Here is a 19,567-nt window from a genome sequence, read left to right as displayed (position 1 = left end):
AAAACAATTTTGAAGGAAAATTTTTGAGACTAAACGACAAACACACAATACATATCTTGCAGATTGTCGCTTTGCAATTCTATTAGTTGACACTACAACGAAAAGTACAAAACAGCTAAAGCCAAAATTTTCATGTCAAATAAAATAAAAGCATTCATTAAGCTTCTTTTATGGTAGGTTCACACATAGAGAAACCATTGTCTCCCAGCCTGGAAAAACAGTTACTTGGCTAGAAAAATATTATTCTTTGCTTTGGTTTACGCAGAAACGAGTCTAACTGACAATTTTCACTATTATTTTTATAAAAAAAAAACAAAAAAACAGACATATGTGGTAGTAACCTATCTAATGGTATTAAACTTTTAAAATCCGAAAGTCGTTAATTAAATACTATGATTGTTGCAATAATGGCTTACAGAGCATTTTTGCTGGCTACTATGTCAAGAAAATGTCGAGACTTTAAACTCCATGTTACGTATCTAAGAGTTGCAGTGTTTACATCTTTGTCATTACGAAGCATTTCCAGGATAAAATTTTGTCATGCAGGGAAATTCACTTTCCCCCGAGGCGGGGAATTCATCCGAGTAAGAATTAAAACTTAAAATCAAATTAATTAAAATGGATATGGAGTAATTTCTTTTATTGTATTTTTTTAGGAGCATTGACGCATTAAACTTTTCTGTTAAATTCAGTTCTTAACTGAAGTTGGCGGTATGAAGCAGAAAATCTCCCAAAAAAGAATGAACCACTTAGATTTTGCTAATATTCACCCTAACGCTATTGATTTCACTCTTTGACGTTACTCGCTTCTCCTCATTAATGCTGGCTAAAATGAGAATTCGTGGACTAGGCTATTTTCCATTTGGAAATGAAAAAAAAAATATATGGGAAGTTATTTCCACTAGAAAGATTTATTTTATATGATCAAAATCAGGCATGTATATTCTCTGCCAATATCTTCACTTTTTCTCTTTTTTTTAACGGAATTAAATCGATTTGGGAGTTGAACTGACATTGGAGCCCTAGGTTTTTAATTAGGATGGCATGATTAAGATTTTTATGTATTTGTTTTCAATTAACGTGGAACACCTTTGAAAAAAATCACTTTTTATGATTGGGTATTTCGTAATCTGACTAAAGGTAGATTTTAAAGCCAACAGTTTTATAGGTCAACAGATCATTTTGTCGCAGACCGAAAGAACGTTTTTTGTAGGCTAAGGACCGGCCGTTTTTACACATACCACTTTACAGACAAATAACCCCTTTTTAAGGTCGATATGCCGGTTTCTTCAGGCCGACAGACCGTTTTTAACAGGCCAGTTAATCATTACTAAGCACTAAATAGGCCTTTTTTACAGGCCGACAAACAGTTTTTTTAAATACAATTTTTCACAGACCAAAAGACCTTTTTTTCCTGCCAGGAGACGGTTTTACCAGCCTGCTTTAAATTATCGTTAAAAATAGAATAAACATGCATGGTTTAATCATAACTTCAAATCTAAAATACTCCTAACCGAATCACTTCTACTTTAATGCTTTACCTTTTTTTCGGATCTTTTTTTTTCCGGCCAGGAGACGCTTTTACCAGCCTGCTTTAAATTACCGTTTAAAAGAGAACACGCATGGTTAATCACAACTTCAAATCTAAAATACTCCTAACCGAATCACTACTACTCTAATGCTTTACCTTTTTTTCGGATCTTTTTTTTCCGGCCAGGAGACACTTTTACCAGCCTGCTTTAAATTACCGTTTAAAAGAGAACACGCATGGTTAATCACAACTTCAATCTAAAATACTGCTAACCGAATCACTACTACTCTAATGATTTACATTTATAAATAACTCGTATGAAAATAAAATCCTATAGCAAAGAGACCTATGCCCTACTAATACAACGCTATTCTTGGCTAAACTGAGCAGAAATAACTGTAGCGCAAACAGAACGTGGATACATATTTAATAATGCCATTCCTATTTTAGAACTGATTCGTTTTCCTCAAATACACGGAGAGGAAACCTTTTTTATGTTTTCTGAATTTGAATCTTCTGCCAAGAACATTTCCACCATTAATAGCGTTGAAAGAAATAGTATATACTGCAACTTGACAGATTTTTAACAGCAGCCAGCAGATTGCCCACCTGACGCACTAGCCGACTGAGCACTGCCTCCTTGTGGAAGATGTTGGGGTCCGATTTTGATTCCGTTAGCCTAAAATAAGAGAAAAATAAATATTTTATAACCCATTTCACACATTAAATCCATAATTTATATAGATACTTTGCACTAATGCACATAGAGGAAGGAGGAGGAATAGTTCCTCAAGACTAATACAAGAGAGACATAGGATATTATAGAAAAAAAAAAACATTAAAACGTTTAAATCTCTATTTTAAGAATAATAACATATTTTTTATAAACTCTCCCAAGATGGTCACATCACTAAACAATACTCACCATTACATCGGCAAAAAAGTATTATCCGAGAATAAAATACCCTCTCCAAGATAATTTTCAAGAAATAATGACCTTACTTCGTCCCTAGGTCCGACCAACCGTGAAGACGGTATCGTTTGAAGAATCTATGCATGCACACAACTTTTATTTTCGATTCTTTGACGGAGTGGAAGACCCTCCCCCCCCCCCCCGACATAAGTTTTGCCCTCATTTCATCTCTGGGAAAGGATAACACCGGATACTGCATTACCTAATCTTTTTTTGTATATTCTAAAGATTTAATATTTTCTTTGTAGGCAGGGGAGGGGTGGACGGATGGTTGAAATTTCTCCTCCAAGAATGGGTATTCTTACTTCGTCCTTGGGCTAGACTGAACTTAGAGATGGTATCTCTCGATTAAAGATTGAATAAATCATGAAAACTTTTGAGACCGAAAGTTGTTCAATTCAAATAGATTCTGACCATCATATTTGTCGTGAATTTTCACTAAATATTCTATGTTACCTGTGTGATCGTATACATTAATACATAAATGTATTAATGTTTCCCTTACAGTCGAAGGCAACAATTCTAGCAGACCTTTAATCCAGGTTTGCCAATAGCGTTAGGGTTTGCCAAGTTAGGCTTCTTCCCTGCCGTGTAAATCTCTAGAGTGGATGGGGGGAGGGGCATTAGCCCTCCAAACCTTGATGTGGCCCCACCTGAATGCTATGAGAAACCGTGCCAATATACAAAAACTAGTATAAAATACAAAACGATAAAATTTGGCACTCGGTTAAAAAAAAATCGGCTTTCTCAAGCCGTGTTGTTACTTTTGTTGGATAATTAATATATAAGCGGTGATGGCGTAACTCAACTTTCATTTAAATTCAACTCAATACCGTGGAAAATCAATTTGACCCCAATTTAGTCCACCCCCACTCAATTAATATCCATCTAAAATTGACTTCTCATGGGTTAGTGATTTTGTGAGGAGTCCAAAGATATGCCAAAAAACTTTTTTCGCCTGATCGGCTCGAAACTTATATCCCTTAGATCCTAGGTCAAGTGGACCCTAATGCACAGAATAAACTTAGTTCCCCCAGCAACTAATAAATAAGGACAATTTGATTTAAGTCAAGCTATTATCACTTGCAACAAAAGAAATGTGGTTCAATTATACTATTGAGTTAATGAGTCCAAACGGAAATTGAGTTGCATCAGAGTTTGTTCAATTCCATGAGGCTGATTTGAATGTGGAAAGAGATGCTCCAGGGTTCATATGAATGAGGTTGAGTTACAATGGAGCTAAATAGGATTTAAGTTACCTTTCAAACAAAATATGATTTTTAGCAGTAAATTTCACAGCTTTCTAGTCTGAAGACAAGAATGCTATGGAGACCCTCTCCCTCCTTATGATTTTTTAAATTACAACCCGTTTTAATCTCTTTAGCAGGATGGGATGGCTCACCCCACGCTGGGCCTTATAGGCACAAATTAAACGTACGACAGCCTAGCTCTTGATCATATCCAATCATTGCATTTACAATTCAGGACTAAAATTAACTAAATACCTCACTAAATCAGTAAACCAACTTTTCTTATAGCTTTTCTCTTTCCATTGTTCCAATTTTTCCTCGATGATTAGTCCTTTATTAAAAAAAAAAATCAAATCAAATTTTTTTAACAAAAAAAAATTGAACTTGATTTTTTTCAGAATTGTTCTGCGTAGAATTTGTCCCTAGATAATATTGTCAATTCAGTATTCCGAGAAAAGACTGCTAAAAATAATAGAAATGTGCTGCAGGTGGTAATACTGCCACTCCCCCAACTAATTAATAGATATTGTAAGACAAGACAAACGAAAAAGATCGAAGTCCTGTAGTGGCGCAGTGGGACTGATCTTAGTAACACGGGATCCAGAGTTCAAAACTCAGTTGCAGTAACATGCAGCAGAGCTCAGAATTCGATTCTAATGATGAGATTATGCGAAAACGGATTTTTACTAATCCGGACAAGAAAAAGAGAAAGATGTAGACAAGGTATTTTGACTCTGGGCACCTAACACATCAAAAATTGCATAGTCAAAATACAACATTTTAGGCGGAATTATTGATTAATTTAGCTAAATTAATAAAACTAAGAACAACAATATTGGTTTATAAGAAACTTGGAACTTTATAAAATTTTGTTTTTGATTTCCATATTTCCATGCTTCTTCTTATTATAATAAACCAAATTCTATATCAAGGAGTCCACACTTGACAGTTCTTGTCTCATTGTATTATTTGAATTTATACTGCATTTACGCTAACGACAAATTTCAGGGGAGAAAATACTAGGGCTTGTATGGTTACAACAGATGGTTAGATTCCTCTGATGATTTTAAGCAGTTTCTTGGTTTTGTAACTTTGAATATGCGTTTTTGCCCCCTAGAAGGCGTTTTTGTCCCCTGCTCTCATGAAATAAACATTGATCCTCAGCAAATGTTGAATAGGGAAAAAAAAGAAAAGAAAATCCCATGTTCTATGCTTTACGGCTTTTCCGTTGATAGTCTATACTCTCGGCTTGCACTATTGGATTGTCAATGAAAATACAATTTCTGTAGTCTACAAAATTGTTGGCTAGGCATGATTAATTCTGTAAAATAATTAATTCATTTTTATTATTTTTCGTTTTGATTGTATATCACTTGTAAAACTGTATTTTCTTAAACTTAAATTTGCCATTTCAACAAAATTTGAAACCATGCAGACATTTTTCATAAAATTTAGAACTTGATTTTAGGTTCAAAATATTCTTGATCTTTTGCAATTTGTCTCCTTTACTTTTATTAGACTCTCCCCTCTCCCCCCATACCAAATTCCGGACCAAGTGAATGATAACCAATTTGCCCTTTCGGAATTATAGTATGGCCTAAATACATCGACATTTGATGAAAATAACAATCAAAGTTAACGGCACGAAAATTCAAAGGTAGATTTGTGTTTCTTTTAGCACCATCATAAATTAATGCATCTGTGGCTAAATGCAGAAGCGCCAGTTCTACAGGTCAATCTTGGGAGGGGGGGAATTATAATTCTCCCTCCACGTGGACATCGCTGGAGTATACTTCCACTATAAAAATGGTAAAACTTTCGTTCATATATTTATCAAATGACGCACTTTTTAGGTATACAGATGTTACCGTGAATCTCCAAATTGGTGAATGTCCAAAATACCTTCTTTTTTTTCTTGGATTTAGTCAGCGCTGCCAGTCAACTTTTTCAGTTTAATGCAAGGTTGATGATGGCAGGTTAGGGTAGATTAGGTTTAGTTAGGTTGGATTAGCTTACGATAGGCTTTCAACCAATTTCTGATATTTATAACCAAATTTAACCTAACATAACCTGGCCAAACCTTAACTTTTACCATTATAACTTGCATTAAACTGAAAAAGCAGACTCGCAAAGCTAATTGAATCCAAACAGAGAAAATGGAATTTCGGACATTCACTGGTGAATTCCGACATCAACCAGATTTCGGACATTCACGGTAACATATACAAATAACAAAGTTCTGACACTATACCTGAAACTATAAAAAGATAGGCCGGAAACGAAACTTGGCGTTCACCATAGTCTGTAAATAAATAAATTTTGATAACCAATAAATAATTAAAGACTTATTAAAAACTAATAATTAATAAATAATTAAAAATACGATTAAGTGGGTGACCTTACCTCATTATTTATGTCAAATACACCCTCTTGTATTTTGTTGTAGATTTTGGTAGCCGTATTTATAAAAGCTTCTTCTACATTGGCAGCCGTCTTAGCCGAAGTTTCCATAAATATTAAGCCATGCTCTTCGGCAAAAGCCTCTCCTTCCTCCCTTTTTACTTCGCGTCTTGATTCTAAGTCACTGAAAAAGATAAAAATATATTTGGCAAAAAGAACAAGAACAAAAAGCACGCTCCGCCACATTTTGTGAAACGGTTTTTTTTCTTTTCAACACTCCGAAATTCGACCAGAAAAATTCAGAAAAGTATTCCATAAAACTGTGAATACATAAAAAAATGAGGATACAAGATTACATTTTGAACTTAGCATAGCAAATTTTAGGCCGGGAGCTTTTTCTTTAACATTCAAAATTCTCATTTTAAAAAAGCAAAAAAAAACAAACAAAAAACAAATAAATAAAACAAACTATACGTAAAAGCTAGGTTGCAGAAAGCTTGTTCTTCTATGATTCAATGTACAAACTTAAAAGTTTCATTATTCATTTTTATTGAAGTACCAAGAACAAGGAAAATGAGACCTGGTTCTTTTAATTGGTCAACTGGAAAGTTCAAGAAAGTGGGAAGTTCCATATATAGCCGGAATTCAGCGGGAAAGACCTCCATATGCAGTTTTTGATGGTTTAAAAATAGAAAATTTGGTGAGAAATTAGCAAAAAGTAAGCTAAAAACATAAAGCAGCAAACAACTCAAGACGTTTTAGGCTTTATTCGAAGGTGGAGCTGTCTTTAGAAAAAAAAAAAAAATTGTCAATGTTTCAAGTATTATGAACGAAATGCATTGTCAAATTCAATTATTAGGTTTCTAATAATTGAAAATCGGATGATTAAAACATTGAAAGTTTTAAAAATTGAAAAAAAAAACACGCAATAATGGAAAATCGGATTAATCACTTCTATTCCGAAAAAAGAGCAATGAAAGATTTCTCTGGCGTGAGGGCAATCACACCAATCGACGGTGTCATCTTTTAACCAAAAGATGGTTTAAAAAAATATGTATTGGAAGTAATTGATAAGAAGCATTTTGGTAACATCCCGAAGTATTCAGCTATTCACTATCTCCCTAGTTTGCTTAATTTCATTTTTAAACAACTATATGAGGCCGGGTCATTGATAAATTTAATTATAATTGCAATACATTTTTAAAAAGCTTTCGATGTTGCCGCTCATAAATTTTTCTAGAAAAGATGCCAAAGAACTATATTCCAGAACATCTTATTAATATTGTAAAAAGTTTCCTAACAGACAGAGAACAATTATAAAACATACAAATAATTTTTGTTCTCCTTTGCAAGTTTTCTGCAGGGTCCCGCAAGGGATAGTAATCGGCCCTTTGTGCTTCCTCCTCATGGTCAGTGAAATAGCAACCAGGCTAGACGAAAGATTGAAGTATGTCGATAATCTTTGCCTAGCTGAGGCGGTATCTGGATCGGGTAAAAGTGAAGCTTTCAATTGCATTGAACAAGTGATATCTGAAGCAGCTAAACTGAATATGGTGGTAGATGAAAATAAATAGTTAGTAATGGCATTCTCATTTCTTACGAAAAGGCAACCTGAATTCGAACCACCTATAGACCAAAGCCTCCTCAGCAACAGCATTATCTTGCTAAGGATAGTGATCTCTTCTGGTCTAACTTGGCATGCAAGTACAAGATTGAGTGTAAAGAGAGGCAAACAGTGCTATCCAAATACTGAAAATTCTACAGAAACTCCGGGTTCCAAAGGATAAACTAAAATTAACCTTCTGCATGTTCATCCACCTACTAGCAATACATGCATATACCGCTTAGAATTTCACCCTCACAAGAGAAGAAAGTGAAGAAATTGAACGGGTTCAGAGAAGATAACTATCAATCATCTATGGTGGTTCCCTCTCGCCTTACTCTTTTTATCTAAAAGATCTTGAACTTAACCCCCTTTTAGTCCCTTGTGAGAAACTGTACCTGAAACTTGGCCCAACTCTCCTGCTCTATCCCATCTACAAGGTTGTCAAAGTTCCAAAACTGACACCATTTTACTCCATCTCACACCGTTATTCTCCAAGTTTTGTGCCAAGCTTTCGTTCACTTAATAATTCGTAGCTTTTGTGTTTTGATAACTGTTGTACTCGTAAACGAATATACTATATTTTTACTATAACAGCATTTGATTTAAGTTATTATATAGTATTTGATTAGTATATTTGAGTAAAGTTTTTTGTATAGCATTGACTGAAAAATATTTTGTTTTCCAAAACTGACACCGGTTGAAAAAAGTTCAAAAACTGACACCAGTTTACTCGTTCTCTTAGTAATTCGTAGCTTTTGTGTTTTGATAACTGTTGTACTCGTTAACAAATTAACCATATTTTTACTATAATAGTATTTGACTTAAGTCATTATATAGTATTTGATTAATATATTTGACTAAAGTTTTTTTATAGCATTGACTGAAAACTAACATGTTTGGGTCATTCCTATGAAAGCCTATCATTTACGTTAAATGATTAGATTTGAAATTAATGAATAAAATTAAATAAGTATCCCGTCCTTATGATGCAAATACAGCTGGAGACTACCACAAAATCAGTTCTTTCAGAGGGAGCATACACCCTAAGACATATTGAAAACTCTCTCTCATCAATGAATCTCTTAATTTTAGAGAGAAAAGGGACCCCAAAGACTCCAAACGGCACATATTTTGCGCCTGGTGCAGAAACAAAAAGAGCCAGGAGAATTCTTCAAATGTTGGCCCGACACATAAACACAACTGCGGTAAATAATTCAACACACAAAAAAAAACCGGAGCAAAAATTTTTAAAAATCGGAGTAACAATACAAATTAGAGGACATTACTATCTAAAATATAAGCATTTTACAACTATTTAATAGAAAGAAACAAGAAGAAGAAACATTCTTTAATGACGGATTTTCTTGGTCTAGGAGGTTTTTAGGCCCAGTGCAATCTCTCTCTTAATAGAATACTAATTAGAATGACTTGATACGTTTTTCCACTTGTTGTTTATGACCTTTTTTCTTTTATAATTCATTGGTTGTATTATCATATGTTTTTTTTGCCATTTAATTTTTATTTTGCTTTTGGATGACAATGATAAGGATCTTCCAGCGCCACTGATAGGACTTCGAATAAACGTTTCAGTTGCTGGGACAAACATAAAGCCTGTGATCTAGTCTAACATAAGCCTGTTCTAGCCTATGATCTAGCTGAAATCGGATTCTGGGCCCTATATTGCCAAGCACAGCATCAATCCACTGTGCTACTATAAGGTTTTTGAGTTTTTGAATGCCAACCTTCATTTTAATTTAATTTTGACTTGGATGTGAGTAACTCACATCCTCAAACATATGATCTCCCAAGCAGCCTCAAGATTCAATGCTGGAATGGATGGTCTGGCGAGACATGTCCTGTCTCCTTCATTCTCTCCGATGGCAATACTTAAGCATTACCATCGGTAATACATGGTAATTGGGGGTTAGCATGGTAATGCCAACCCTTTTCTTTTATAAACCCCATTCCTCCCGAAATCTCTGTCACATGCATTAAACTACTTAGGGTGACAATTACTGTTGACTTGAAGTGGGATGCCCATGTTCGAAACATCCTCAAACAAGCTTCCCCTTCGATTTCCCTGTCAAAACTTCAGATGAAATTTTCTTGTCCCATTAAGGATCTTCTTCAACTTTATTATTCTTTCATCCGGCAAATACTGGAGTATGCTTGTCCATATTGGCATTTCGGTCTTTCTTCACAGCATATTTATGAGATTAAAAATGTTGAAAAATGAGCAATAAGAATCACAAATAGATAAGGGAACGTTCCATATCATTATCTGCTAGGTAGGTTCGAACTCACCACATTGGCCGCGAAAAGGAATCTCCTATGCCTCCGTTTCGGTACCAAGACCCTGTCTATTCCCCGATTATGTTTCATCATTCCCGAACCCTACCTTTCCGCCGGCAACAGACCGTCCCGTATCAAGTTCCAAAATGTCTCCAAATTGATTCCCGTCCCTGCTAAACATGAAAGATATCGCAGGAGTTTTGTTCCGCGTTTTCTTGAATTGTATAATAGCCAGGAAAACTAGCCATTAATTTTATGGGTTTTTTTTTCTTTTTTTTTAAACTAAGTTTTGACTCATTTTATTTATGTATTTTGTACAATGGATTATGTTAGACGTGAAGATCCAGTTCACCTGACGTGAACATCAGTGATGACAAAACTTTTCGTTACGATATATATGCATTAGTGCTATTTATGACGCGAAATTCAAATTCGGCAACCATGCTATGAAAGAAATTTTTATATTAAATTTTATTCTATTATGTGAAAAAGATGAAGTAGGCTCCATCCCCATTTTCTGGCAAAATTTGACTCATACAGGTGATTTTCAGAGGTCATATTAGTATCTCCAGGCATATATGGAAAGCACAATAAGCAATAAGAAGAGCTCACCTTTTATTTCCTATCAGCATAATGACCATATTTGAATTTGAGTGCTGACGAGCGTCCTCAAGCCATGCTGTCAAGTGATTGAATGTGTCCCGTCTTGTAATATCATACACAAGAAGCGCCCCGGCAGCACCTCGATAGTAAGACCTGGTAATGGATCTGAAGGCTTCTTGTCCAGCCTGTACAAAAATAAAATGATGAAAGAGTGTAATCACTGTTATACACTCCAAGTAGCTCTGCAGGGCTTGAAAACAAGGCTTAACTATACATTTCCCAATCCAAAAGATACCCATAACTTTCTAGAGGGACATTATTACAGGAATTTGAACAGAAGCATTCTTTAAGAGAGTGTGTTTCAATCCCGCTTTCTAGGGCTATAATGAGCGAAAGGTCGAAATGGGCATGATCTGCGGATGAAGGATGACAGAATGCCAAAGATTGTCCTTTTTGGCCAACCGTCTAGGGCTAAACGGAAAGAATGTCGTCCGCGGTTGGGGTTGGAGGAAGACATAAAGAAAGATTTAAAGAAAATGGGAACTTCCTGGGAGGGTGTAAAGAAGAAGGATTTGAATAGATTGGGATGGAGGAGGAGCGTTCGTGGCTGTATTAGCCTCAGGCGGCTTGGTGCTGCGCTGAGTTGTTAGTTAGTATTATTTGAACAGAAAACAATTGAAAGATCCTCTAACACAAACATCGAATTTATAAATAAGAAACAAAGGTCATGATGTCCAACAATAATTTGACTTTACATATAGACTTACAAAAACAAAAGAGAGATATCTTACTTTCTTCGCGAAGAAGTGTAAGAGCAAAAAGTTCAGTTTGTGGCACAAACTCCATCACCGCCCCAAAAGTTGGCATCATCACTTTCTGATATCTACACATGCAAAAAAATGGTTTCTAATATACATTTCTAAATAGTTGTAAGATTTTACATTTTGTATCACAAAACACAAATTTGTTTGGATTATGATGCTCATTTTTAAACAAAGGATTCAACTTAATTCAACAATACCCACAAAACAACCAGAAATGTTGCCCACATTTCAGCCCAGTTATAACATGCAGGCCTACATTAATACTTACAAACTGAGTTTCAAATTAAACTTCCTAATATATGGCAACTGAGCACTTAAATAAATAATTTTATTTCTTTGAATTTTTTGTTTCTTTTCTGATGGTACTTGTAAATTTACGATATTTTATGAACCTACTCTTATTCTAAGTCGAATTGCTTTTTACCTTTTTAAAGTTATAGAATTTTCATTTCTCTATTAAGTACCTCTTTTGCCTTCTGAAATAATTACCTCTTAATAAAGCACTCAACCTAAATCAAAGAAGGAAGCCCTCACAATAAATAAATGGTTGTCAATATTCTAACTTGTTAATAATAGTAACAAAATATTTGGATAGACAAATTAAGGGAAATAATGTCTTTTTATGGATTTATTAACAAAATAATTAAATCTCTTTTTTCTTAAATTATTATGAGGGTTGGCCAAAACCAAGTGAGGCATTGGCAACTTCCTGGAGTGATGCGATGATATAACTTACGCAATTTTAATGTATTTTTTCGGTGAAAAAGGGGAGGGGGGCAAGTAGGTAACAGGGGGAGGGGCATTTTAAGCAATATCTCTAGTATAGGGGCCCCTACTATATATATATATATATATATATATATATATATATATATATATATATATATATATATATATATATATATATATATATATATATATATATATATATATATATATATATATATATATATAGCCATTTCTGATATCTTGAACAAAATTTAACCCAACCTATCCTAATCTTTTCTAACCTAACCTACACTGACATAATCTAACGTAACCTAACTTCAAAATTTACCATCATAGCTTGCAAAAGACTTAAAAAGCTGACTCATAAAGCTAATTGAATCCAAGCAGAGGAAAAGGAATGTCGACCATTCACCAGTGAATGTCGACATTAACCAGATTTCGAACATTACAAAAACTTCTTTTTTTTTCCTACGATTTATCTAGTCCAGGTTTTTGATTTTCAAAGGTATGGAAGGCATTGACAACCACCTTTGTTTCTTTTTATTGTTTAGGTGGTGGGACAAAAGCTTCTTATTTTGCCTTGGCTTGTATTTTGTCATTATGAAAGACCTATCGCCGAACCATTGTTTCTTTTCTTTTAATTGTTCAGGTGATGGGACAAAACTTTTTTTCTTCCAAGGATTTACCCAGTCCATGATTTTCAAAGGTATGATAGGTATTGATGACCTTATCCATGTCAAAATCCAAAACCCAATCATTATCACCATCATTTTCAATTTTTTTGCTTTGTTACACCTCGGATTATCTTTCGTCATTATGAAATACATATCGCAGAACTTTTTTTTTTTTAACAAAGTTATGGTAGGCATTGATGAACTTATATCCATGTCAAAATCCCAAACCCAATCATCATCGCTATCATTTTCAATTTTGACATGTTTTGTTTCTTGCTTTCCGGGTTGATTTTCTGCTCTTCATTTTCATTTTTGACTCCCTCACTTGTTCAGTGTCGTATGTCTTCTAACCGCGTGTGTCTTTGTCCTTCATTTTCATTTTTAACACGCTCTAATTGTCGTTTTAGCACATCATCTAACTGTCCATATCTTTTCTCTCAATTTTAATTTTTGACTGGTTTTTGGATTTTGATTATTTCAGACAATTTAGCAATGGCCTTTGCTTCAGCTGTTCGTATTGGTGTTGTCGCAATTGATGGTCCAGGTTGTCAAATTTCACATTTTATCCCGCTTGATAGTTCAGGTGTTGGTTCCCAAGAATCATCATTTATAGTAACTGCAACTGCAAATTTTCGTTTTTTGGTCCTTTCAACTGACATTAAATTATATAAATGACTGTTGCGTTGGAAACTCAACAATCATATTTATGCTATGCATGAGATCATCTAAGAAAATACTTATATGATGTCATAAGAAATGCTTATAGCCTATGATATAATAACATAGTACATGACGTTATTTGCATAAACCAAAATTAAGGGTCTTAACGTTTTTTCTCAGACTTCTGAAGTATCTAGATCGTTTTTTTTTTTATGCGAGAATATCCCAAGATACTAATTTTCCCGAAAAAACATGGAGCCTTTTTTGAGAACATACATATATACATACACAATTATTACTCACATATAAAGATCCTCAAAGACCTAATTTCCAAAGCTTTCAACTGCATTGAACAAAATGGATATCTCAAAATTTTGATTGCATGTGTTTGGGAAAATGGTGGGCATGAGAGGGGGGTTAGTTGATCGATGTTTACACAGCTTGCATTTATGCACACAATCGGAATTTACAGTGGAGTAAGAAAATTTCATAACCTTTTCTAAAATTGTAAGACCTTAGCAAATCTAAAATTGGAACATAGAAAGAACCTACCATTTTTTCTTTTTATTAAAATATATCGGTGTCTATTACCAACTGACAATTTCTCCATAGCAACTAAATACCATGGGAAGCTTGGGACATTTACAACAAAAAAGGTTCTGTCTAAAAGACTCAATAAGTGCATTATTATAACCTAAAATTTTCTTCTTAATCAAGATAAATTCTGCCCCGTCACTTTTTCCGGCTCATCATGTTACCACAAAATTTATGAACTCCAAAATGTGCTGGGCTTGCGGTAAAGTAAACTAACAATTATTTTCTGAGCATTTAAAGAAACACAGCAGGTGTATTAAAGCACCAAGAAAAATAAAAATAAAATAAGATTTTTTGAATTGACGTTTTAAATTCGAGATCTCTAAAACGTGCTTAAACACCAAGTTATTTTTTTCTCATAAATTTGACAGTTTAATTTTTGGACGCAAAATTAATATTTTTTCAAGGCGGGGCACATATGGCCCGAAAGTAGCCCCCCCCCCCCGTTCTAAATGCTGTGGAGGAATTGCCTAAGGATAGTTTTAGGTGTTCAATTTGAATGAATTTATATCAGATAATCAGCTGTACAATATGTGGTCTGACTCCACTTTTCGCCACTATAATGAAAGAAATGTTAATATAAATAGGTCGCGTTCTGCAAATGAAGGTCGTCCTCTGTAAAAACTTAGTATCTACGTTTTTCAAGTTTTCGAGAAAATTGCAAAATAATGATTCTTTTTTTGAACGGGAGAAATCGATGAAGATAAAAAGAATCCTGTTCATAGGCGTATAGAGGGGGGCAGGGGGGGGGGGGGGGTCTGCTGCCCCCCCTAGAACTTCAAATTTAAACTAGACATGGCTGAAAAAGCAGATGGTTGAAAAAGCAGTTGATAAAAGGTAGATGGTTGAAAAAGTTGGAAATAAACAGCCGAAATGACAGAATAAAAGTAAAACAAGAAGCAATTATCCATAATGTCTTGGAAAGATTTAGCTCTAATCTAAGAAGATTAATGCTGAAGCTTATTGATGATTACTTATTAATGAGGATTTCATAGGTATGATAGAACTTGCTAACAATGCAAGGTTTTGTGAACTGACAACATAACTTCAGCTCCCCCCCCTCACCCTTCATTACAGAATCGGCTCCCCCCTCCCCAAGACAAGAAGCTACGTACGCCCATGATCCTGTTGTAGGATTTTAAAAGTTCGTTTCCTTTCCCGTCTCCCACTCCGTTTTCTGCTGGACGTTGATGCTAGGTTTTTAATTCAATCAATTGCGTACGGTACTAGGTTTTGGCTGTAGAAAACTGGTAAAATCTGTTTTAATCCCTGTAGATACCAGGTCGTATATAAGAAAGTATTAGTAGATAGAAAAATTCTGTACGCACCATTGGACTCACTGTGTTAAGAGGAAAAGGTCAGTCCTTAACTCCAAATATATCCATAAATTTGTTTTCGCAATAAACTTTTAACATTAAAATTAACAGAAATAACAGTTACCGTTTTGAAATTGGCTTCGAATGGCAATACTTCCCCACTCAATATTTTTTTTTTCAAAACGCGTATTATTATATAAATTTTTGGCTACTACAGGCTATATTTCGTTGTTGACTTAGTTGTATCCGACACTGGGATCATGATAAAATTTTGTATAGGTACTGGATTTTGGGAGAGTAGAGCCCAAAGATGTTGCCCAACATTGTGCTCTTAGGCAATCCAATAGGGATTAAAGAAAGAAGGACATACTTGATTGGAATAGGAATAGCACAAAAAATAAATTTGTGAATTGTAGACCACCTTTATACAGTCGATGACAAGAACGACGACATAGGATGCTTTTAGTAAAAAAGACTTTAAAGTAAGAAAAAAATAATAAGGTTCGTAAACGAAAAGCGTTTTATGGAAATAAAAAAAAATCTTGACCTTTAAATTTCAAAATTAAAAATATATTTATATGGACCAATTTAGTTTAAACAGAAAGGATCATAACTAAGCTCAAATTTGGAGATGCCGACCTGGGAGAATAGTTATCTAGGATCTATTCTCGTCCTAGCCGAGTGGTTAGCCCACTAGACTTGAGACCCTTTGTCCGTGAGGACAGGGGTTTGAGTCCTGGTGTCGCAGGTTATTTGGTTTATTTGGGGATCAGTGGTCTAACCCTGTAAGCTCGGTCAGGGTCGACCCAGCTTTAAATGGGTACCTCGAGAAATCTGAGGAAGTTGAGCAGGAAGGGTGTGCCAAAGCACAGCATGGCTGACCCCCAACCCCCCCATTGCACTTCTTGGCTGAAGAGCAATGAAACGGAGATCAGCTCCACCGGTAGGGAGGTGCTGATCTTCAACTTCCTCCGGTAGGGTGGTGCCGCATTCTTCAATTCTGGACTTACTAATTGTTCAAATCGCAGTACTTTAGAAACGGTTGAGCACCATTTCATAAATTTCCTATCAAAGGAAAGTTCCAGACAGAAACTGAATTTGTTTTTCCAAAAGAATGATATCTATATTACAGTAGATAGGAATATTTGGTGATACAAAAGGAGTGTTAATTATACTTTATTATTCAAGGTTTTTAAAGCCTTAATTAGATCCAATGACTTTGGTCTGCTCTTCTTCTATCTTAAGTGAATTGTTAAGAATTAAGAACTGATCCTTCAAAATCATTTTCAGCAGTTTACAATCAGTGTTTTAAGAATTGAAAACCCTGTCAGAAAATTGGAATTACTCAGTAATTTGAGTCTTAAGACAAAATATTATATTTTAATTAAAAGCTGGGTTTATAGGCCAAACAAGAATTAGCACCATTCTTTGAATAAAAGGTTTTCATTAATATTGCTGGTACTTATTGGTATAGCTAAGGGGGCAAGGGGTATACTTGTTCACAGATACAGAATCTATCGGGCCACCATTCAGCTAAACGCGTTTTTTTCCCTCAGGGCGTGTGAATGCAGAAAAGAGGTTACAGTATCTCAACGCCTTTGCTGGTACTGGGATACTTGAAAATACCCATTACACCTTAATCTTAGAAAGCAACTTCATCAGTAGGTTTTTTCCTCTGCTTGCTCTTAAAGTGAATTCTCTAAATAGTTATCAAAGTCAATACTAACTGTGTCCCAAATCTGTAATTTCACCTGCTTCCCGTCAATGGTTATCATACGAGCACCAAATTCAACACCTGCAAGTAAAACAAAATTATCACTAAAAATGTGCATGGGGAAATAATGCGAACACTAAATAAAAGCCGATCAATAACCATAAAACTAGATAAGAGATAAAAGTAGACATAAACATTTCGTTCCGGAGAGGAATCTAACTCATTTAGGGGGCGGAGGGAGAAAGCTAAGGAAATGTATATTATTCTAGCAGAGGTAACCTTTATTAAAAGTAAAAATCGACATTTCTGTGTTGCTTCTAGAGTTCAGGATAAGACAGTGTGGACCAAATGTGGATACAGAACCAGGATTCGGGAGCGGCCCCAACAAAACTTGGCTCCCCCAATTATATTTTTCTATACCTTGAATCTCAAAAGATTAGTAACCTCTTTCTGTATGGGTATCCACTGAAATAGTTTCAATGGGGAGAAAGACCTTAAAAAGCTGTGGGTATGGTTTTTATAAGGACATCTCAAACTTTCTCAATGCTAAAATATTTCGTATATATACGTAATTCCTTATATTTTATATGTAATTCACTTATTTCTGGTGTTTTTTCCCAAGTTTTGACAGCTGCTTGAAATTAGTTTCCGCTTACTTGGCTTGATGGGGCCTGTGAGATTTTTGCCTAATGTATAAGTTTTATAAATCGAAAACAAGTTAGGAAATATGACATTGAATACAAGTTCGGAACCATAAAGTTTGATAAACACTGGATCTTATTTCCATCTCTTTTCCCTCTTTTATAATAGTCCTTTTTAACATAGTAGGTATTTTATTTCACTCAATTACATTTTAAGTTAATCTTGGTTATATCATAGAGAGATATTTCGCTATACTGACATCGCAGTGTTTAACACACAATCTGTAAATAAACCAGCATAACTGATAACCTTAATTCTGGAAGTATTTTAGTAAGAATTTATCTTTGTTCTCATACTTTAGTTAAAATTATTGCTCAATTATCTATAAATAGAATCCATAGTTCAAAATGTTTATGAGGACAAGAGAGGTTTTGTGTGTGTGTGTGTGGAGGGGGGGGGGGGGTAAACTTACTCTTATCAACTCCCTTTTGTCCTATTTTTAGTATCCTAATGTGTTTTTTTAAGATTTTCCTAAAGGGTTCTTGTACATTCCTTTGGGAGAAATCCCTCCCTTATATCCCTACTGGGTAGGTATGCCTCAAATTAAAGTTCCGGAAATAAGTTATAAGACCACACTGACTATACATGACGTATAAAAGACAAAATCAAACAATAAATAAAAAATAAGAGCAATAGCTTTTATCATTAGTGCTCTTTTTTTTTTTTTTTTTTTTTTTTTTTTTTTTTTTTTTTTTTTTTTTTTGTTCTTCAGTGCTTCCAAAAGTTAGTTTTTTTCTTTAAAATATACTTTTTTTGGCAATGAAAATGTATTAGCATGTCTTTGCTGACATCTGTTTTATATTAAAATTTATTGGCTGAAAATTCTCCATGCTACTTTTTTGCCTTTCTGGCTCTTCTTTTATTCATTTCTCGTTTTCCATACAATAAAAATTCTGATAAGAATATTCATTTTGGCATTTTTCGTGTAAATTTATCATTTTTCGTGTAAATAAATCAATGTCATATTTGCTAACTTGTTTTCGATTTATAATACTTATACATTAGGCAAAAATCTCACAGGTCCCATCAAGCCAAGTAAGCAGAAACTAATTTCAAGCAGCTGTCAAAACTTGGGAAAAAACACCAGAAATAAGTGAATTACATATAAAATATAAGGAATTACGTATATAATTGCAGAGAACTCGAGCAATGCAATAGCCTGAAGGCTCCAGACCCCTGTGAATATGTCAGATCTCCAGTCAAGAAATTTGGAGAAAACACAAAGCAACTTCAATGGACAAGAAGACGCAAGCACTTTGCTTGTGACAAAATACTCCAGTCATTTCTGTTAACACCTGAACTGTTTTAGTACCTTCTATTATTACTTCTCTATAGTTTAGCTTAAAGTGCCTTTTATTTGGGGGGGGGGGGACTTCCCCCAAAGGATTATCCAAGGATACCCTACAAAAATTTTCAAGGAAATGTGTCATGGAAGTGATATTTGAAAGACTGGGGACATAAATTGCTTTTGATATATATTTTTCAAGCATCAATTTTTTTACACAAATTTTTAATGATTGAGCCTTCTGGTCGGGCAACATTCCACTCAAACTTTTTGATGAAATAAAGATTATACATGATTACACCACTGATTATCATGCTTTGTGATAATTATGATGTGGCTAACGAGAACCTAATGATTTTCCCCATAACACCTGTCATTTTGGTATGCATGCATTTGCCACTTTTTTGTACCTTA

At 34.5% G+C, this 19,567-nt stretch overlaps 1 protein-coding gene across 1 annotated transcript in view; it reads right to left on the bottom strand.

Annotated features, from left to right (window-relative positions):
* Positions 1–304: 304 nt before the first annotated feature.
* Rab2 (RAS oncogene family member Rab2) overlaps positions 305–19,567 on the bottom strand; it is a 37,890-nt gene continuing 18,627 nt past the window's right edge. Inside the window, exons 3-6 of the mRNA XM_089098403.1 lie at positions 17,180–17,247; positions 10,665–10,840; positions 6,158–6,338; positions 305–2,210 (exon numbers count right to left, since the gene is read on the bottom strand). Coding sequence (XP_088954529.1) covers positions 2,115–2,210; positions 6,158–6,338; positions 10,665–10,840; positions 17,180–17,247 — 521 coding nt within the window. The 3' untranslated portion in view covers positions 305–2,114. The remainder of the gene's footprint in view (positions 2,211–6,157; positions 6,339–10,664; positions 10,841–17,179; positions 17,248–19,567) is intronic.

This window comes from Artemia sp. Qi Xiang Cuo, chromosome 12, assembly GCF_049724085.1.
Source record: "Artemia sp. Qi Xiang Cuo chromosome 12, ASM4972408v1, whole genome shotgun sequence".
Taxonomy (NCBI): domain Eukaryota; kingdom Metazoa; phylum Arthropoda; class Branchiopoda; order Anostraca; family Artemiidae; genus Artemia; species Artemia sp. Qi Xiang Cuo.
The sequence above is the reverse complement of the archived record's forward strand: the minus strand, read 5'-3'. Positions and strand labels throughout refer to the sequence as shown.